The sequence below is a fragment of the Sciurus carolinensis genome, chromosome 10 (assembly GCF_902686445.1).
Source record: "Sciurus carolinensis chromosome 10, mSciCar1.2, whole genome shotgun sequence".
Classification (NCBI taxonomy): domain Eukaryota; kingdom Metazoa; phylum Chordata; class Mammalia; order Rodentia; family Sciuridae; genus Sciurus; species Sciurus carolinensis.
The window spans coordinates 60,613,633-60,636,932 of NC_062222.1; the positions used below are offsets into that span (position 1 = coordinate 60,613,633).

A 23,300-nucleotide genomic window follows, 5' to 3' on the forward strand; every position below is an offset into this window, starting at 1 on the left:
AGTACATACAGTAAAAAATGACCAACCCAAATAATCCAAATAACTTCATCTCACATTCAGCAGATCAGCAGCCTTAATTCCCCCTTGTCCTTTATCATCACAGAGTCTAAGGATTAGGATATGGAAATGAGGGGGGGGATTATTCCACCTACCATAGAGGTCTACCAACAAGGATCAGTTCTGTTTTTTTCCATAAGGGATTTTATCAATTCAAAAGGTAGTGCTATTTATTCCCTGAACCATTAATGGCACTGATAACATACGTGATAACAGATTGAAAGCTTTTTGGAAAAAGTCTTCTTTAAGAGAAGAATTAAAAAAATAAAAGAATTATTGATATACCATGAAGCCATGAAGTCAAATGGAAATAAGCAAGTAAGTATGTTCACACAGCAGCCTTCCTCCATTTAGCAGTCAAATATGTTATGCAAAGTAACCTGTGATACACCTCCATCCCCAAACCAGATGACAGGAATGTCAAGAGCACTAAGCAGCTGGGAGCTAAATACATAAGTAGTTAAATTATTCACTTGACAGGAAACTTCCCAAGTCTATTAAAGAGATATAGTATTCAATTTATAGATGTTACAAAACATTGCTTATGTAAATCTGTGAATATTCCCTAACATAAACAGTTTTGCATCTGCTTCTTTTCTAGTGATAATATATCTTCTTTAATGAAAGTACTGACAGCATTCTCAAAGCTTGATAGACTAGGACCAACTTATCTTCAGGATAATGTGTCACTAAATTATATTCAGAAATTTAAAATATGCTAATATTTTGAGATTATAATATCTAAGGACCTGAAATATAACTTAAAAATTTTAAAAACTGATTTGAATTTTTATTTAATTTAGCAAATATTTCCTGGTCTTTCTGTACCTAAATTTTCATTCTATATTACATTGGTAGACATCAATATTTGAAAGTCAGGTGTACAGATAAAATATCTTGCTATAGTTTGGATCTTATGTACCCCTGGAAGGTCCATGTGGTGCTATTGGGAGGAGGTGGGAATTTTTAACAGGTGAGGCCTACTGGAAGGAATTGAGATCACTGGAGGTATAGTTCAGAGGGGATTATGGAAAATGGACTCTTCTTCTTTCTCTCTTTCACTTCCTGACCATGAGATGGGCAATTTAGGCACTCCTGTCATGATGTGCTACCACAAGCCTGAAGCAACAGGGCCAACTGATTGAAATCTCTAAAACTATGAGCCAAGATAAAACTGTTCTCTTTATAAGCTGATTATCTTGGCATTTGTTCTAATGGAAATCTGACTAACACATATGTGTAACATATAAATCAGAGTAACTGTGACTCTAAAAGGAGAATTATTTCATGTGCACTGGACATAAGTGAATGTATAAGGATTTAAGAAGAGTTATCATTATTCCAGGACTGGCATCTTACTTGGTGATCTGGTAGTGTCTAATGTTTAAATCCATATACATATATGGACAACCAAAGACATGTTGCTGTTAATAATGCTATCTACCCTCCACCATGTCTCTGAATGAGCAACACACACACACACACAAACACACACATTTCTATACACAAATACGTGGCTTAAAATACTTTGCTTAATAAGCCTGTTTTAATAATATGGATGGGAAAGATCTTCATAAAGATCCCACACATAAGAGGTTTAATGTTCTGTTAGAAAAATTACCTTATGCTCCTTTACAAAGTCAAGTAAATAGGGCATAAATAGTAATACATTATTATTATTATTTATTAAACACATACTATGTATATGTCAAATAATATGCCAGGCATTGTGGTGTGTCTCTGTGTGTGTGTGTGTGTGTGTGTGTAAACACACAAAGTCACACACAGAGAACATAAACATATGTTACTTTAATTCTAAAAATTTTGATATTCCCTCACTTTAAGGAAGGAAGAAATTTTATGTTAAAAAAAGGAGAGGAACCCAAATTAAAGGGTATATATGTGTGTTGAGGCATGAATTTTTCTTATGTTAGTGAGATAAATAACAAATCAGTACTAAGGGGAGATATTCATTTACATAGCAATATAGGGAGAAAAGACCATATACTTCTGCATTGTTAATCTGAAACACCAAATCTTAAAACCAGATATTAAAGCTGTAATACCGAGACTTTTTTTTAAATGAACAGAGTTCTATAGAACTCTCCTCCCTTATTTCTCCTATCAAACACATTCCTTTGATTTATTTAACATTTGCTTCACATCTTACACAGGTTAAAAGCACAGATTTTAGGTTCAAAACCTGACTAGGTTCCATCATCTGGGTTCAAATCCTGACTTTTTCACAGACCAGTTAGTTGACTTATTTCTGGTGTATCCCCTGATGTGAAATGCAAGGATATATTTCTAATACAGTCATGTGCTGTTTACTAATGTTTTGGTCAATAATGAGTTGCATATGTAATGATGATCCCATAAGATGATATTGCCTAGTGTTGTCAGAGCTTCCTTAGTTTGATGTTCACACAAGAAATCATCTAGTGATGCATTCCTCACAATCTGTCCCTGTCATTAAGTAACACTTAGGAGTGTTACCTCACAGGGTTACTATAATAACGATTAAATTGGAATATATATGAAAAGGTCACTGTCTAGACTAAACAACCCAGGCAATGTGGCTTGAGGATTTGTATGCCTAACAATTGTATGATATAAGGAAAATGTCATTATTCTGGTATCTTGATTATAGAAACAAAATTCTTATAAACTGTAAAAATAGGAACTGAAAGCCTTTAAAAAAAATGACTTAGCAGCCCCTTAATGAATCAGATATTCTGCTGGGGATCAAAGTGAATAAAATACGGTCTCCACAACCAAATAGGACCCAGGTTACCAAAACACAAAGATACATTAGCATTAATTGTAACCTTATTTTAAGCAGTCATATTAATGTTAAAAGGAAAACATTGTGATAAAAGACAAATAAAATCAGTTCATTCTGGAGTAACTGAGAAGTTGTGAGAGATAAAATATGAAGTAGGCCTTGGGCCATAAGTTGGAGGAATGTTCCATAAAGAGGTTACATTAGTGAAGACATGAATATACCTGGTTTTTAAGAAGTAATTATCCAAAGGTTTAAAGCTAGAGTTTGGGATGCGGGGGATGGAGAAGGGAGGCAGGAGAGGGTGGGCAGGCAGGCTGAGCTTAGGTGCAATGGGGATCGAGCCAAGAAAGAAGACCCAGGTGCAGCACTGGATGGTACAATGTCATATCCAGGGAAAGAACATAGCAGGATCAAGGACTTTATAAGACTGAAAAAGCTCAGTAAGTTATTTTCTGCCTGGTCTCAAAAATATTACCCATAGTAGTAAATCAAAGGCCATCAGATGGATAAAGTAAATAAGATATCCAAAGTCAGAACCAGACCATGAGGACTAGAAAAATCAATTTTAAGAGTTTATTAAGGAAACCATTCTTCATGAGAATTATTTCTATCATGAATCCTAACCATCTTTCTTCATGGTTCATAAAAGAATCAAATATTTTTCTCATTAAAGCAAGCACCTCAGATTTGGTATATATATGCTTGTCCAGGCTGGCAGTGCTCACCACTGGAAAATTAAACCTCTCCTGAAAGGAAAAGCTAAGATCTCACCCTGAAACATGAACTCAGCGGCTTAAATGCAGCCTTCTTCCTTTGTAGAAGTGCTCAGATCCCAGTTGGTTGTAATACTTTTGCCTTCAATAGCCAGGCCAAAGTGCTGTAATGCTATCCTCACTGAAAACAGAGGGAAGATGGTCCCATGTTTAATGTTTTCTAATCTGCTCTGTATCAGAACGATGTCTGAGGGTCTAGGTTGCAACCATACACTTTCATTAAAAAACAATCACCTTAAGTTCAATATGACAAAATGTTATCAGGAAGCCCTGCATCTGAGATCTGATGTCCAACTGACTGCATAAAGCTTTCTCCTTCTCCACTGTCCTATCTGTTTCAGTAAAATGAGACCCTGTATTTATTGACATTTCCTTTCAGAAGACATTTCCTTTCAAGATATGTTCTTCTCATACCAGCAGAGGGAGGCCTGATCCACTTCCTGAGCTTTGAGACTGCTCAATTAAGTCTCTCAGGGATTCTCCAGGAGGAATATAAGTTTCATCCTGTTCCAGCCCAATGCTGTACCGAGGTCTGGTTTCTTGTCTTTTATACCTAAGGATAGACGATTGGGACAATTTTAGAAACTGAAAAGTACTGACGGGTAAAACACTGTAGATAAACAGTAATCACAGCAGGTTGGATTTTAGCACAAAAATACAAGTTCAAATGTTTATATCTGTTACCCTTAATTATGGTTTCTAAAATACAAATATTAATTATTTTGCTAACTTATTTTTTAAAAATAAAATTCATGTTTTTTAACACTACACAGTCTCAACCATTTACAAATTTTCTATTTCTTTCAATTGCACTTCTATAGTCTCTTAATATTTCCAGATAGTTTCAATATTTATTCCCTAAGTTCTTTTCCTTTTGATTATATCTTCAATTAGAAAATGAATTTATTTGAATCAATTCACTGACACATTTGCAGAGTACCACAAATGAATATTAAATTGCTCAAAAGACAAACAATATGGGTATAAAGGTAGTTCATATTTCATAAACTAGAAAATAAGTTCTTAGGTAAATGAAAATATGTTCCTATCACACTTTATTATAACAACATTTTATTTTAATATTTAACCTATAAATTATATTTAAGATCTTTTAATACTAAGAAATTTTTTTAGCTCAAGAAGTAAGGAATAAACTACTCCAAGTTCAATGTAGTCCTTACTTTACTTAGAATCAATCTAAGAAGTAATCAGTCCTGGAACTCCCCAACTCCCCTCTCATTTCTTTAGAGATGAAATATTTATCTGAGTAGTTCTGATGTCTGAAGCAGAAATGAGATGGGTACCTACTTTTAACTTCATTATGACAAATATTTGTCAATAGTAATGAATATTTTCAGTTAAATCTAAAATCTAATTAGACCAAGGAAAGCTGCAATGGAGAACATCAATAAACAAACATGGTAGAATATTAGTTTAAGGAAGGTACTGTAAATGCCAAATTCCATATCTACATGTTAGAAACTTACCTGAAGTAACAAAATAAAATGATGAGGACCAACAGCAAACTACAGACAGTCACAGATATAAGTAAGGCCTTGTGGTGTATAGGTCCATCAACAAAATCTGAAATTAAAAACAGTCATGACATGGAAATTATTTTACTTCAAAATGAGGAAATAACTGCTTCTCAAAAGTACTTGCTAAGCAGTATATCCAAGATAGGAAAAAACTTTTAGCATGATAATTGATTTTAAAATATACAAACACTCAAAACTACATGTTTGACTTGTGTGAGTCATCCTTCACGTGGACACATTTCAACAGCACACATTTCCTCTCTGGAAGGAACGGACTTGGCACAGGATAAACTCACGGAGAGAACATGACAAGAGCAAATGGATCAGTGCACCTAAAATGTAAGTGGGCAGCTCATCTTTATTCCAGATTTAGCAGGTGGAAACATGGGCAAAGAGCACTTCTGGAGCATTCTGGAGCATGAATTTGGATAAAAATTGAATCTATATTCACTGTACATGAACACAAAGTCATCTTATGATGCATACAAAGGAAGAGGACTCCCTAATGTGGCCCTGTATAGAATATGTGGATGTGCATCACTTTAAACAAAGATGTCCTTAACAAATACAGAGCTTAATTTTTCACAAATGGAAGCACATTATGAAAAAATGGATGTGTTCTTGCCAAAGAATGTGTGAAACTTTTAAATGATATTAAATATTATTAAGTATATAATATCTAAAAATTTTAATATAAAAATATGATATACTAAACATTTTTCATTTTTTCTTAACTCCAGTTCTTGACAAATCAGATTTACTTAATGCTTGCTTTCTAAAACTTTGTATGAATAAGAATGACATAAAGACCTTTAATACAAATGCATATTTACTAACCTTTGTGTGTGAGTTTTTTGTTTACTTGTTTGTTGGTATTGGGGATTGAAGGCAAAGACACTTTACCACTGAGCTACATCTCAGTTTTTTTTTTTTTAAATTTTGAGACAGGGTCTTGTTAAGTTGCTGAGTCTTGCTAAGTTGCTGAGGCTGGCCTCAAACTTGCAATCCTCCTACCTCAGCCTTCTGAGTCACTGGGATTACAGGCATGCCCCACTATATCTGGCCATATTTACTAATTTGAACCCCAGATATTTTTATTCAAAATATCTTTTTTTTTTTTTTTTTTTTTTTTTGTACCAGGGGTTGAACCCAGGAGCACTTAACCACTACACCACATCTCCAACTCCTTTTTATGTTTTTTTATTTTAAGACAGGGCCTTGCTAAGTTGCTGAAAGTCTTGCTAAGTTGCTGAGGCTGGTCTCAAACTTGCAATCCTCCTGCCTTAGCCTCCAGAGTCACTGAGATTACAGAGCATGAGTCATCACAACCAGCTTTCAATGTATCTTATTTTTAAAAATAATCATCCCAAGTAATTTTTATGCAGGTGGTCTCTGGGATATATTTTAAGAAAAATGACTTAAAGTCATGTGTACTCATATAGAAATAGAATTAACACTGTTCTTCCTAAGGGCAACATTTATCCTTGAGAAGAGTTAATAATGTCTTTTATTTATTTTTTTAAGCATTCTAAATTTTCTTTTATTTTTTTTATTTTTTATTTTTTGATTCATTGTACACAAATGGGGTATAACTTGTCATCTTGTCTTTTATTACAAGTGGAGGTTTTCCAAGCATGCTGCATATCTATACAACTATGTCCACCCAAACATTTTGTTTGGAGTCCTTATTCCATCCAATGTTACTTTTTTTTCTGTTCAAAAAAGTATATGTTACATGAAGAAAAACTAAAAAGCACCAACTAATTAAAGTAAAAAATAAATTCACTACCTCCTTACCAAGCAGGCAAAATTACAGCCAACAGTTGAGCATATGCCATCTTGGTAAAATTGAAATGAACAAAAATTTTCATAAGCAAAATCATTCAAAAATTATTTTGATATATTGTATTATATATTGATTTTAATATATAGCATTATAGATTGTTTTCATTTATAATATTGTGAACATTTTCCAAAACAACAAATATTTTTTTTGCAACACTATTTAAAGACTACATGGTATTATATGTAGGAACATCCTAAGTAGTGAACCTTCTCTTGTTTATTCAGGAGATTTCAAAGATTTTGCCATAATACTTCTTTATCATAATACATAAAATTCTATAGTAAACACACACTTATGTGTTTGCACATGTCAAAGCTTGTTTCTTTGAAATTCCTAGAAGAATATTTCAAATCATATTGTCAAATATCCTTTAAAATGACTGCAACAACTTATCCATTGTCAATGTAAGTATGTTTTAACTATTTTGAAAATATTTCAGCCTTACAGAAAATCTGCAAGTATAAAGAAACCCAACATGCTAATTTTTCTCATTGTTAACATTTTATATTTGTTTAATAATTCTCTTGCATTCTCACATATATATATACACACACATATACACACACATATAATCATATATTTGCATTCATAATTAATTTACTTTTTTGTATGCCTGTATTATTTTTGAATTATATGAAGTTACAGAATAACACTCCTATCCACTTCTAAATACTTCTAAAGTGAATGTTCTGATTTACTTAACAATCTAAAATATATATGTTTAATAATTATTTATGATTCATACTACTTGCAAAATATTTATGGAAGTTGTCTATATCTCAAAAGAGTAGATAATATTCATTAAAAAACAAGCAGTTTTATATTCATAAATTCAGAAATGTTGCCAATAGTCCAGGAAAAAGTGGTTCAGAATTTAACTGCTAAAGTACTGTGCAAAAGTCATGCCAGTTTGGAAGTAGCAGGGCATACGCAATAGCAAGTGCACTGTATTGCTTAGCAAATTGTGAAAATAATTTATAGATTCTTAAAATGAAGCAGGTTGAAATTTTAAACAAAAAAATCATCTCAGTAAATTTTCCTCCATTTTCTACAGATACATTAAAAAAAATACTGCCACTAGAAACTTACCTTAAAATGTATTTCCAGGGTTAAAAATAAGAAAAGTCTGATTTTGCAGAAATCCAAAAGAATGCTATCTAAAACTACAGAGGACCACATAATCACAACACATTTTCAGTAGCTGAACATGGAACACTTTTTCATTCCAGTGATGTAATTTTACTAAAATTCTCAGCTTCCTTTGTCATTTACTTTGCATGTAAATAATGAATACAGAATGTACGCTGAATTGCACAAACACTGCATTTATTACTCATGCCATTATATTTCTGGTTTGTGAGAACAATGAGACAATGAAGGATCTAAGAGGTTCTCTCTTTACTGATAAGCACTTTCTCTAAGGCTAGTCTTACCTCCCTTTTAACATTTTTTTGCCCAAATACATCAGCCCCTATAGTCCCCCTGTCCACTCCTTGCCTCCCCTCATGAACAGGTAATCTCTATCAGTACACCTTTTGCTTCTGTTGGTCACACCAGTCATGTTTTAATCTACCATTACCTGTGCTCAGAGCATTAACAATGTAGACATTCAAGTCACTGCCACAGTCTCAAAAGTGAACACTGCCAGATAACTATCAGGGAAAAAGCAGAGCTCACAGTTCTCCCTGGGCAGCAGATCTCCACCTGTGCTGTCACTCCAACTACCCAGGACAGTGGAACCAAGAGGTCCCTGGGGATGTCTGACTGACTTAAGAGGCAAGTAAGGACCATCAGCAACTTCGTAACAAAACTGCATCTGTCACTATTAATGACTGAGCAGAGATAGTTAGGAATTACTTAGAATGACAGGACTGTTTTTATAAGACTAGAAGATGGTTCATATTTGCAACATGAAATAAAAAGAAAAAAAAATCAGGGCTGGATTTGTAGCTCAGTGGTAGAGTGTCCACCTAGCATGTGTGAGATACTGATTCAATCCTCAGCACTACATAAAAATAAAATAAAGGTATCGTGCCCATTCACAACTAAAAAAAAAATATTAAAAAAAAAGAAAAGAAAAAAAAATCACAAAGCTAGAAAGAAACTTGAAATAATCACTTGCCCAAAGATATCTTTTCAAGTACTCTAGGTGTTAATGATCATGGATAAGTAGGAGATATCATTCTATCAATACAGTAAAAAGAACATAAAAAGCACAGTCTTGACAGACAATTATAATAAGCAAATAAAAATGTATATATTTACTTTTATCATATGTTGGGATTCCTTTTACAGTTAAATCTAGAAACAAATTCTTCATAAGAATAAAAACAATATTTAATTTATTCTCATGTATAAAAATGTTTAGGATTATATTTCCTTATAACAAAGGAGATTTAAGAAACAATTTTTATATCCAGATTATGAGAATGTGGGAGAAAAATTCCTTTCATCTTTCCTACACATAAAATTTAATCCAAAATTTCTAAATAGGAGTTGAGCATTTCTTTTTATTTATTTGGGGTGGGGGGTGGGAAGGGGAGACCCAAACACCAGTATATTTTATGTATACTGTTGAGAAAAGACAGAGACCAGTGGAGACATAGCAAGCAATGGGCACAAAGCCCAGTCATGTGTCCTCAAGAGCTGCCCAGTTGGAAGGCAGTTCTACCTACTTCAACAATGCCCTTTTGGCAGCTCCTCCAAGTCTGGATGGCCTCAGGGTGAAGGCATTCTCCCTGCCTTAGCCACAGTTCAAGAACTGGGCCCCTCACCAGCCTGCTACCCTGGTAAGTGTTCTGCATGGCCCAGAGCTTCCTACGTGGTGCAGGCACTCACAGGAGCTAAGCCACTTAGCGGCTGCCTTATAAGGAGATCCACGTGGAGTGAGGAACCAGGAGGCTTTGGTGTCCTGGGCCAATGACCATGACAGCATCTCTCTAGTTACAGATCACAAATGTGGTGCCCTGCATGTTTGAGTGGCTTTGGAAATCTGCTAGGTTTCCTGTGCCATCCCCTCTCCAGTGCCAGTCACAATGGCCTGTGCTTATTCACAGCAATAACATGCAGTGGGCATCAAAGGAGCTAAGCAATGCAAGAAATGTGAGCACTACTCTCCGGCAAGGAACTGAGCTCAGACTCGTGTACTGATCTACAATACCGAGGGCATAACCCATACAAGAGAAGGTGAATTCTGGAGCTCCCTTTTACATGCTGTACACTAGTACACAGCATACATTCAATCTGTCTGCTGAGGAGAATATAGATGTTTCACTAGTTAGATACCTTTACCTGCAGAGTTTAGTTCGTAATTGGTGATATCTAAGGGATAGCATTTTATTTACTTAGTGACTGACTTTTTTATCTGTACTAGGGATAGAACCTAGGGGTGCTATTCCACTGAGCTACATTCCCTTATATTTTATTTTATATTTTATTTCTACTTTATCTTATCTTACCTTATCTTATCTTATTTGGACGGGGCCTAAGATGCCCAGATGGGCCACAACTTTGTGCTCCTCCCACCTCAGCCTCCCAAATCACAGATTACAGGCATGTGCCACCATTTCTGGCATGGCAGGGACAGCATTTTCAAATAAATCTGTAAGCTGCTCACACTATAGTTATTAAATGGAATAAGAAATAATTTTCAACTTGGGAAATCCTGTATTATACTGACTTAAACTACACTGAAATTATCATATTCTGAAACAGAAGGTTATTTCTGAGAAATTTTCTATAAAGTCTATATGTAGTATATGTGAATAATTTTAATACTGAAACATTAAAGCCCACACTTACTTTCTTTAATTATAGAAATTTTGTTTTTTAAAAGTCAAATCAGCATCTCACTTAATAAAGCAAGAGCTTCTATTTCATTTTGACACTATCATCATTTCTTTAAGTTTAATTAAAAATAAATGTGGAGCTCAGTTGGTAGAGTGCTTGCCTGGCATGCACAAGGCCCTGGGTTCAATCTCCAGCACCACCAAAGGAAAAATATGTGGCTGTAAGAAGTCATTTTTGAGGTGAGGGACTTCCTCACATCCTCCTCCACTTCAGAGCAGACATTTCATTCCTCTTCTTACCACCAGCTGTAGTGTTAATTGGGCTTCTCAGATCATATTTTGTTTATGATGAAGGTACTGGAGTTGATCTAATTATTTTCCATATTTCTTCTTTCTGGAAAAAGAATATTTTCCTAAGGTATTTTGCTTTGCTGGTGCTGCAATGAAAAATATGCAAAGCAAACCATGCTACTTGCAGGCTGTGTAAATTTGATGAAGTTAACCATAGAAATTGTAATTTTCTCATCTTTAAAATGGGACCATCAGTCCTAAGTACCTCATAGGGTTGCTGCGAGGTATATCTGGGTTAGTTCATATAATACTCAGCATAATGCTTTGTTTACATTGGTCATTTTAATTTTTAATTTCATCCATGTAGCTTATCCTTCCTCACACTTAGGTAATTCTTTTTCATCTGTAAAGTCTTTAAAGTTAAAATGTCACCTCTATGAGGCTACTATGATATTCTCCCACCCCAGAACTAGCCACTCACTTTTTTATGTCCCTCATATACTTTACGGTCCAACACTATTATTGAAATATTCTCATCAAATATCAAATTATTTAATTTTCTTTCTCAAATTCTAGTGTACACTTTTGAAAGCAAAAATTGACTTTATCCATTTCTATATACCTTATTGCTTGAAAAATTTTTTAAACCGTGAATTTTTTTATGTTAATTCTTTCTCTTCTTAAGAAATAAAATCAGCCAGGTGCGATGGCACACACACCTGTAACCCCCTGACTTGGGAGGCTGAGGCAGGAGGATCTCAAGTTTAAAGTCAGCCTCAGCAACTTAGCAAGGCCCTAAGCAACTTAGTGAGACCCTGTCTCAAAATAAAAAATAAAAGGGCTGGGAATGTGGTTCAGTGGTTAAGTGCCCTGAGTTCAATCCCCTGTTCAAAAAATAAAAAAGAGAGAGAGAAAGAAATAAAATCAATTATAAAGGATCACTTGAACTCCCTTATATAATACTTAGGACTACAACAATGAAAATCATTTATTTTGTGTGAGAGCAAAAAGGAGAAAGGAAACATGGGAGCTGTTTTTAACACAAAGTCTTTTGGGATATAATATCTTTTATTAATGAGCAACACTTAAATATGTAAGTTTTGAAATTAAAATTTTTTAAACATCATCCCCATTTTATCAGTCTATTGATATACGATGACTAAAAATTACTTGAGCATAGATAAAATGAAATGTCATATAGCAAATTGTCCTTTATTTAGTCCTTTATAAGGTCTTTATTTTAAAATCAATGCAGACAAATGGTAGTTTCTAAGTTAAATACAACTTCTGAATAACTTTTGGGAGTAAGCATGAAGCACCATTTCCCTCTGCTCTCCTGGGACACCCTGCAATAGGAACTGAGACTTTGGGAGGGAAGTAGGGAGAGGTTAAAGTTAAGCACACATTGTAAAAGTGGAGTCACATGCAGCTACTGTCCCCAGAACTGCCTGCATGCATCTCTTGAGTGAAAGGTTCATTATGTTATTTTGCCTCGGTCCTCCATTCCAGCCGTGGAAAATGATGCAGGTAGAATAACTGGAAAAAGAAAGAATGCTTCCCATGTTTATTTTTACTATGCCCAAGCTTTGCCAGCCTGAAAGCCATCCTGGCCTTACCTCTGTTTTTCAGTGGAGGCAGAGTAGGGTGTAGGTCTTTATTACATTCATTCCTTTCTGTACAGCATTCAATTGATCTTCTTTGATGAGGAATAGGAGTATCCTAAGATTGAACCCAAACAGCTTTTAGTGAGTTTCCTCTAAATTTTCAAAGTCATATCATCTAAGAAATTATTACTAAGAGAACTCATTTAAACATCCCATAATTTTATTCAAACATCCTGAAAATGATAGTTTCTATCAGATAATTTATTTCAAAGTACTGTGTATTATTGCAACTTCTATATTTCAACAAAATTACCACTACATTTGTAATAACCAGTGTCCATAAACTGAGGAAGAAGTCTTGGCTTAATGCAATTAGATAAAATGGATTTTGAAGAATATGAACTACTAACACACTAACAAGAAGTTAACAACAAAAATAAAAAGCATATTTGATTTCAAAACAAAGGGGGGATTGAGCCAATGAGAATTTTCACTTATTTTTCAAATTATTAAAAATGGGCTAGCCATGAAAAATAATTATTTTGTCTTACTTGAATCTTACTAGAAATCTAGCCAATGCAAAATTATACATGAAATCAGGTTATCTTCCTTACCCGACATTGAAAATCTGAACCTTCTAGTCCTAGACACCCAGAAGTAACCACAGGCATCCCAGAATCATCTTCTTCTATCATTGTGAAACAATATCCGTCTGTGCTGAAAGTAAAACCAGCAGAAAGAGACAGAGAGACAGAGAGGGGCGGGGGAGGCAGAGGGAGAGAGTCTGTGAGTCTGGGGAAAGCAAAATACATGACGTGTATCACTTGTTTCACTGCAAATAAGGAGAAAGTCAATGATGGTTATAGGTTACAAACTTCAGAGGATCTCAAAACTTGCCTCTATGAAAGTAGATTCGATTATCATAAAAATATTTAGTAATCTCTTCTCTACCTAAAAACATGTGCAAAGGGATGCAAAATATCCATATAACACATATCATTAATTAACATGGATAACCATACATGCCACTTGAACTTTGGCCCTTAACAGACATCACTTTTCTGGAAAAATTCAGACATACAACTCTGTGGAAGGTAGCACCATCCTCACCTTTTATGCAAGGAAACTGAGGCACAAAGAACATAAATAATTTCCCAAAGGTCATACAGTGAGAGAGAAGGAAGGCAGGAGTTGGAACCCATGCAGGTGAACATTTAGGCCGGCTCTCCTTGGCTGGAGGTAGTGAAGCACACTTATTCTCACTGAGGTGTGACAACTATAGACAAGTAGGAGCCAGTCCAGTAGGGCACAACTTAGGTGGCAAAGACTCCACTATTTGGTTCCTCTGCCTCTAGGTTTGCCAGAAGTTTGGCTTAAGCAGTCTGGGCTCAGGCTTAAAGCAGATAAGGACAGATAACAGAAATAAGGGGTTTTAACAAGACAATCAAAAAAAGCAAAATTTTTAATTTGTATATGTCTTCCTAGGTTAACATTCACTGATGTTATAGAATTTTTTGAGTAACAGAGAAAGCAGTAATATTTTCTCTATTTTACAGATGGAGAAATTGGAGATAGAGTAATATATTTTACAAGGTCGAAAGATAAATGTTTGTAAAATCTGGCTTTGGATGAAGACCCTCTAACTTAATTCCTACATATTTTCTGCTATCCTGGGACTAAAATGAAAACAAGGACTGGTAAAAATATAACTATTTGAAAACTGACATTACCGTCTTCACAAATGTGGGTAATGAATGCCAATAGACTCCCAGTGCAAGTTTTAACCACTACTGCATGTCTTCCAAATCAAAGTACTGAAACAGATCTCCATCCTTTTCTTATCCATATGCATGCTCAGCCTCCAAGATGGAGATGACAGAAGGTCAGGGAAGGAAGCTTGGAGTCTGGTAATTGCCATGATTTGTAGTGTGCCTGTTCTCACTTAATGGTAGCAGCATCTTGCCATACGTAGCCCTTCATTTATCATCAACATTCTTAGAAATGTTTACTCAGTTTATAATCCTCGAGTGATCCAGCATGCCTCAGTTTATAAGAAGTAACTGAGCAAAGCTCAAACATACTAATGAATGGCTAGGAAGGGTCAAAGAAAACTCCGTTTGCCAGACTAAGGTCAAGTGTATGAATATTACTGTAGAAGAAAAAAACTGTCTTTCAACAGTCCATGTTCTGAATTATCTGGGGCTTTTTAGCCAATTTACTAAAATTGCCATGAAAATGAAAAACATATAAATGCTGAAGGTAATAAAGAAATGTTCCTTAGAAATTTAAACAATATGAGTGAAAAATACTCATGTGGTTTTTAAAATTCTTTTTCTACATACTTAGACTATGTATAATCACATCTCTCATCCAAAGCAAGATTCAGGAACTATCAGAAATAAGTCATCCTAATTTTCTGACATTAGGAGTTCATAAGGGCTATAGCAGTCAATGTAATATATTAAATCTGAAGAATAGTTTCACCTTAATAGGAGAATAGTTTCCCCTTAATCAAATGCTGAAAATATAGAAATGAATTTTGAGGTAATTTATAAGAGTCAAAAAATAGGAGCTAGGCATAGTGACACACGCCTGTAATACCAGCCACTTAGAAGGTTGAGGCAGGAGGATCACCAGTTTGAGGCCAGCCTCAGCAACTTAGCAAGACCCTATCTCAAGATAAAAAATAAAAGAGACTGGGGATGCAACTCAGTGGTGGTATAAACCTCCACATTTATTTTCTCTGCCTGCCCCCCATTATTGCAAAAAAAAAAAAAATCAGGTAAAAATGTTGTTAAGTACTGTTGTAATGCGCTCGAAAATACAAAACTGAGGGAGAATAACTCAAGCTTTTAAAGTATACTTCCTTGTTTGCACAGAAAGGAAACATAAAATATATAAAAAAAAAAGGGTTAGTGAAAGAGAGACACTCTGGAGAAAAGAATCCATGTGCCATAAATATGAATTCAGAAAGGAATATTAATTGAAAAATAAGAAAGGAGGTGGCAGAGCCATTTGGGCGCATACTATCTGCAACAAGATAAAGTAATTTATAAGTTCCTCACTGAAATTGCCATCTAGCAAGGGACATTAACTGGAAACTAGCTTAAGAATCACACAAGAGTTTTCAACTCTCAAGTAAGCATAAATGTAAACAAACCTATGCTCCAGAGTCAAAGCTGATCAATTCTACCCACCACTAAGAGATGGACGCTGGATGTTGCAAAGGGCAACTGACCCCTCCCACTGGCTTATTTGACATTCTGCTGCCTGGGTGACATATTTAAGCTTAGTTCTGTGTATGCAGATTATTAGCCTTACTCCCACAGTGTTGACAGTGACAGGAAGAAAAGATGAAGAATCATGAAGGAAATCAAATATTTTTAAAACAAAATCCAAAGTAGTGAGATGTACACATTAATGTAGGATGAATCATGATTAGAGTAGCGATTATGATTTTTTAAAAATGGAAGGTACAATTGATGTAAATATTTTTAAAATGCCTTCCCCTCTGGGTCACAGACAAAGACAAACCAGGACAACACTTGAGAGCATACGGAGGTCTCATCAGTCACCAATGCTGAATGCCTCACATAACACCAAATTCATAAAAAAGCAAAGCATGTGAGAATTCAAAGGTTATAAGAAGTCATAATATGGGCCTATACAGCTCAACTCTCAGATGGTTCTAAAAGTTTAAGTCTCCTTAAATTTGTTGAACACTCTAAGAGCAAAGAGGCATCTAAAATATCTAGAAAGATCATCAGGGGAGTAACCACTTCAAGAGATTTTTCAGTGCGTCCAAGTGAACATACACCAGCAAGAAAGGAGTATACCTACTTTAAAGCTTTGAGGTACCAAGTGATATGCTTTTTAGGTGGATATTCAAGTAGAGACTGAGGGGTTTTAATTCCTCTCATTTCTGTTCAAATCAGTTTATAACAATCCCCTGGAACCCACCTCATTCATGAGCTTTGTAGATGGTAAGAAACTTTCCAAGGCATATAAAACTGCATGGGTAGCATTTTAATTTAATATGAGTACAGTGAATACAAGGTTTATCCAAGCTTTGGTCCCTTCAACTCTATTCTTCCACTTAGACCTCAGGTCTCTCTGTTGAAAACCCAACCACTGCTCACAGTGGTCAAGCTGAGAAGGCACTATCGTAGAACTTTTCCTCTAACTAGTTTAAATCTTTATAAAGATTAACTTAACAATGAAATAACTTCTACAAGTTTATCTGCTTTGCTCAATCAAGTGACTAAAAATTTAAAAGCATTATTTCAAATTTAATCTCTACAAAAATTAATTATATAAATGGTTACTATGTGCTCAACATTACCTGCCCCAAGAATTAACAGTTCTCTTGACTGATCAGTATTTATCCTTCCCTCTTTTAGTTATAATACTAGAATTCTTACATTTATTTTGAATGTAATTGGCTGGTTGATATTGGGTCATTTGTAAGTAAAAGCTTGCTTGAGCACATTCTGTCTTTGAAAATATCTATTTCACATTCAAAGGAATAAAGTAAATTTCCAAAATTTTCTGTCACAGGTAAACTCAAAGAGATATATACAATTTGTAAAGTTGCTATTTAAATCATGCACATTTTAGTCCATTAACTAAAACACTTGGAAGAGCATAGAGCTTTTTGTTAATAGATATTTATTGAGCGTACTATGACTCAGGCTGTTAGATGGCAAGAATGTCAGGGAAAAAAGATGTGGCCTTTGCTTTTGAACTATAACTTTGGAGTTGCTAATATGGGCCACCAAATTCTAGAAGAGAGAATAGCATTCATTGGAGCAGTAGGAATAGAAATCACAAGCTACTTAAGTGTTTCCTACTAATTGGAAAATAAAGATGAACAGTGATAATTACCAAAGAAACAGAATTCTAAAGTTTTGTTTTTTTCCTTAACTTCTTAGATGGATCCCCATGCAACTGGACAGAAATAGAATAAAATATACATGGTTCTACTGTGCCCTTCTCTGGCTTTTTCTCTGAGTGGGCTGTGTATTAGGGAAAGGCAAAGTTATATTAATCACAAAGACCCAGTGGGAGTTGCCTTTTTCTATTCTGTCCTCAAAAACATGTAACTAGCATATACCCCTCCTCCACTCCCACACTACATGACTCAGTATTGTGTTTATTTTTCCTGAGGTACAAGACTTTTCCAATCTGTCTGTTTGTACATTCATCAAGCATTCATATATTTTCACCTCCACCACCCTGCATAGACCCCTGCTGTCTCTGACAGCCTTTTAGGACTTTTCTCCTTTCTCTTATCCCTTAACCCACTGCACACAGCATTGCCTGATAGATCCTCCATTTTCTTGCTTTAATCAATAACCTTCAATGGTTCTCTATGTATAATTTTAAAAAGAGCCTTACACTATTACCTCTCATTAAGCCCAATAACAAACTGGCCTCATTTGGCATTCTCATCTCTGATTAATGAGAAGCATAAAAGGAGAGGTATCTTTCATAAAAGGTTCTGTCAGTGAATTTGAAATCACAGACTCTTCCAACTAAATAAAGTTCTAACGAAGGACCCACCATTCTTCTAAGTGCAGTGGTTTGAAATCAGCATCTTCTACTAGAAAAGAATCATAAAGTTCAATGTTTAGACAGCCTAAGCAACAGCAGCAAAAACTGGATGGCTTACAGTGATATTCAGCATGAAAGGTAAGCATGCTCACTTTAAATCCTCCACGACCAGGAGCACCTTTCTGAAGACTGAGGAAGAGGTTTAAAAGGCCCAAATTAGTACACCCTGTAAAAAGACTTATAGCCCCTAAAATTTTCCTTTCGCCTCTATGATCTTTCAGGATATACAGCTGGAGACATATATAATTCCTAATTTAAGCAACCTGATGTCATTTGCATATCCTTTGTTCAAACATACATTTCAATTTATTGCCTCTATAAACTCTGAAAACTTTCAGGCAGAATTTTGGTCAGAACCCAGTATTTAAAATGAGGAAGTACTAACAATAATCTCTGGAAAAAGAATGTAACATAATTTTTAGAAATGGATAGATATTCACGAAGGCATGGAGGAACTTGAAAGAGATGGTGAGAGAGAACAAATATGACTATCACAGATCACAGTAGTAAAACAGGAAGGCTATATAAAGCCAGACTCAATTATATAGAAAAAAATAAACAAGTCTAAGAGAACACTTGCTAGGACAGGAAAATGACACAGAACATTTGCGTAGTAAAATCACATAAAAAGAGTTATTTAAGACTTTGCAGGGATGGTCTCGAGTCCTAAGAATAGAATCAGAATCAGGAATTGGAAGGATTACAATGCAAAGTAACTCTTGGAAAAATATCTAGAAGACAGACATCATCTTGAGGGAAAAAGGAAAATGGCTTTACTCTTACTTTGGATTAATAGATATAAAGATACTCAGTTATGATATATTTGCACTACATTCTCCAACATGCAAACCATGAGCAATTGAAATGGCATGCCACTGGGTAGCAGACACCTGTGCACCTGACAAAGATCAATCCACCATGACTTTGGCCTTGGCACCTGGTTGATAGAGCAATTAATTGATGGTACTAATGAAGAATTCACAAATCTCTGAACTGTACACATTTTCTGAATAACATATGCAATTTCACAATCTCTTTAAAGTGGGTTGTACTCTTGCTTCTGGTCCCTTTAGGATTATTCTCTGCGGAGAGGTAAAAATAGTGATGAATACGAAGACTTCCTGGGACACACTGACTGAGATCTGCCCGGTACAAGGCTTCAGACCAGACAATTTAGACCAGCGCTTATGTAAGGCATAAGAAAGCACCCCTTTATTTATGAGTGCAAGACTTATTGCAGCATTACTCAAGGTACATCCCCCAGTTGGACAGCAAACTGCTTATGGCTGGTCTGTGAAGGAGTTAATACAGAAATTGAAACTCATATAGCAATTTAAGTGTATAAATTCATGTCCATGGAAACTAAATGATAGAAACAGAAAAGAGGGGGCATGTAATTTGCAAAGTCTATATTCATTTTTGTAATAATTCATTTTTATTTTACTTGTAGAAGGAGCAGCTATCTTTCACCAGAGAAATCTAGAGATTTACTCTTTTGAGGGCAAAGAATCCAGCGTGGGTTAACAGAAATGAAGGCAGAAAGTCAAAGATTTATTCTAGGTCTTAGGATAAAGGAACAAAAGTAGTCCCTGTGATTTGCACACTATTGATCTCAGCTTACAGAAGACCCAAATGGAGTCAAAATCTCATTAGAAAAATACATGTGCATTTAGTCAAAAGTGGATGTTCAGTCTTCTAAAAATCAGTGTCAGGGTTGGCTTCTGGCTAAGAATTCATGATTTTGAAATTTTGGCCACAGTTTTTCATCATACCATCATACCTACTGATTACTTAATTTTCCATAGCCTCAGATTTCTTACCTGGAAAATACAGATAATGCTATAATCTGTACAGAAATGTTTCAATAACTTACAAAAGTTTCAGTAGCATATTTACTTTCATCTATTTTTAAAACTTATAAACTTATAAAAGTTTCAGCAAATATTTCTGTTGACTTTGCCAAGTTAACCCACCTATGCTGATTGTAACAGTATACCTAGGTTCTTTTGAGGATTCCATTGTTATTGCTATTTTTCTTTTTTTTTTTAATTGTAGATGGACACAATATCTTTATTTTATTTTATGTGGTGCTGAGAATTGAACCCAGTGCCTCACACATGCTAGGTATGTGCTCTACCACTGAGCCACAACCCCAGTCCTGCTACTTTTCTTTCCATAATTTTCTTTCATAATCAAAAATCAAAGGTTGATAAATATATAACTCAAAGCCCATCTCAATCTGGCTTCCATCTCTACTACCTTAAATATTTCCAACCTGCTCCTATTACTATCATTAGACCTGGCTGCCATTTTTCAGTTCTTATTCTACTTGACCTCAAATTGCATATATGATAGTCAACCTTAGTATCTCCCTTGGTAAAATTAGCTTCAGGGACACGAATTTTCAGTCTCTTGGGACATCTCCTTGACCCAAGTATTAAATTTCTCAAGGCTCAGTCCTACTCTGGTAGATGATAGATTGTTCTGTTATTAATCTCAATTCCTCATGCTTCTCCATCGCTATGGTTTCCTCTTGACTTTGAACTTGACTGCATCACTTGATTTGATTAATGGAACATCACAGGACATGATGCAAGCAGGAGTTTTAAGATGTCACTCCTCTACACTCAGGTGCAAAAGAAATGCCCCAGGCAACCACTGGTCCAAGAAGAATGAAGAAATGTGCAGCAACCCTATACCCCATTGGCAGCCTGAAGCAAGCCACCCAGTCCCAGCAGAGCCCAGCACAGTTACAACCCACCTATCAACCTCTAAGTGAAAAAATAAATGTCTTTACTTGTAAGGCTCTGTGATTTTGAGATTGTGTGTTTTACAGAGAATGCTGACTAATGCTCTATGAACTCTATACTAGCACTGCAATCTTTAATCTGGGCACAGATCCATATCCCACTGTATAGACTCTTTGACATCTTTATTGGGAAACGCCAAAACAACTCAAATCTGATTTTTGCCTCTGTCTTCTTTCAATAAAAGGCTATACTATGCTTCTAAATCTATGTCCAGCATTTTGTCAAGTCCTTTTGTCCCCCTCCCTCCCATATCCAACCCAACTTTACCTTCTAAATTTTCTCAAATGTGTCCACCTCTCTCCTGTACCAATACCGCACTAGCTCTGGATCATTTTCTCTCACATGGACTGTTCTTACTGAATCCCCTTTTCAAGTTCTCTAACCTAACTATTCTCTTTGAATTTACTTTTGTTTCCTTCTGACACATTCAATATTCTACAGCAAAGCAAATTAAAAAAAATAAAGGATCATATCATTTCCCACTGGCCCTATCACTTAAACACTTCCTTCAGTGGCTTCCAGGACTCTTAGGTATAAGGCCAACATTCTTACCATAGCCTACCAGGCACAGTCATCTCTCCCCTTTCTCCATGCTCAGTTCCTATCACATCTCCTACTCCCCTCTATTCTAGGAAAACCAGCCTTTGAACACACCAAGCTTTCCCCCACTTCTTACAACAGAGTTTCCCTGGCTGGCTATTTTTCTCCCAAACCAACTTAGGACACTCCTGTGAGTAAGAAAGGACAAAATATTTGAAACTGAGATAGACATAGAAAACCCTAAACATAAGATTACTAGGACAATAGCTCAAATGACACAGAGATGAATTATGAATTCCATAGGTTTAGATAAGAGAGTAAACTAACTCCCCTTAATTTTCTTTCTCCTGCTAATTTATCTTTCTTTAGAAAAACAAATTAATTTTCCTGACAATCTTCTGTTTACTGTAAAGAAACAGTGTTTCCCAGGAAAAATAACAAAAAATCATTCTACCATAGCAAAACTCAGCGATCTCAGCCTAGTTCTGTAGTAGAGCCAAGGTTCTAGCCCACCCTGGATCCCAAATCCCATGTCTAAAATGAAACATGTCTGAAATGAGACCCTTCTATGCTGGATGGTTCTGCTGATTAAATGAGACATATGCTTTTGAATATACCCAACAACTTTTCTCCATGTGTTAGTTAATATGTTATTTCTTGTGCTAATTATACTAGATCTTCAGGATATTCTGGTAAGCTTATCCAGGTGAGCAGTCCTTACCCAAAATACCTAGAAATGGAAGTGTTTCAAATTTGAGAATTTTTCAGATTTTAGAATTACTGACTATTCCTGAGATATCTAAGGGTCAGGAACTACATCTAAAAATGAAATTCATTCAGATTTCACATATATCTTATAGACATAGCCTGATGTGTGTAGTGAGCTTGCATTCTATGACCTGCCACATGAGATCAGGTTTGGAATTTTCAACTTGGGGCACATCATATCTGTTATCAAAAAGTTTCAGGGCTGGGGTTGTGGCTCAGTGGTAGAAAGCTTGCCTGGCATGTGTGAGGCACTGGGTTCAATTCTAAGCACCACATATAAATAAACAAATAAAATAAAAGTTCATTGACAAGTAAAAAAATATTTTTAAAAAAGTTAAAGATTTTGAGCATTTTGGATTTCTGAATTTTTAGATTAGAGATTCTCAAATATTAGATTCCGCATCATAGGAAACTTTACAAAAGCTCTCTGAAAGGAAAATAAAAAAAGACTCAAATCAGTTTCCTGTACATCCCTGGCTGATAAAGCCCCAGATGTGTGTTAGTCAGTGTTTTTGTCACTAACCAAAATACCTGATAAGAACAAATTAGAGGAGCAAAAGTTTATTTGGGGCTCAGTTTCAGAGATTCATTTGAAGGTTGGCTGAATCTATTGCTCTGGGTCTGAGATAAACAGAATATCATGGCAGAAGGTATGACAGAGAAAAACTGCTCAATTCATGGCACCTGGGGAACAGAGAGAAAGCATGGGCCAGGAACCAGGGACAAGATATAATCCCCAAGGGCACTCACCCAATGAGCCATTTCCTCCATGCCCCACCTGCGTACAGTTACCACCCAATAGTCCATTCAAATTATTAAACCATCAAATGAATTAACACACTTAGAAGTTACAGCTCTCATCATTGCCTAAAAGTCCCACCTCTGAA

The 23,300-nt window shown here is 35.4% G+C and overlaps 1 protein-coding gene across 10 annotated transcripts in view; it reads right to left on the reverse strand.

Moving 5' to 3' along the window:
• Bmpr1b (bone morphogenetic protein receptor type 1B) overlaps window positions 1-23,300 on the reverse strand; it is a 399,910-nt gene that overhangs the window by 16,407 nt on the left and 360,203 nt on the right. For all 10 annotated transcript variants that reach the window (XM_047566822.1, XM_047566821.1, XM_047566824.1 and 7 more), the window contains 4 exons: window positions 13,297-13,399; window positions 12,695-12,797; window positions 5,103-5,199; window positions 4,030-4,168 (listed from right to left, as the gene is read on the reverse strand). In XM_047566822.1, the coding sequence (XP_047422778.1) occupies window positions 4,030-4,168; window positions 5,103-5,199; window positions 12,695-12,797; window positions 13,297-13,399 (442 nt within the window). The remainder of the gene's footprint in view (window positions 1-4,029; window positions 4,169-5,102; window positions 5,200-12,694; window positions 12,798-13,296; window positions 13,400-23,300) is intronic.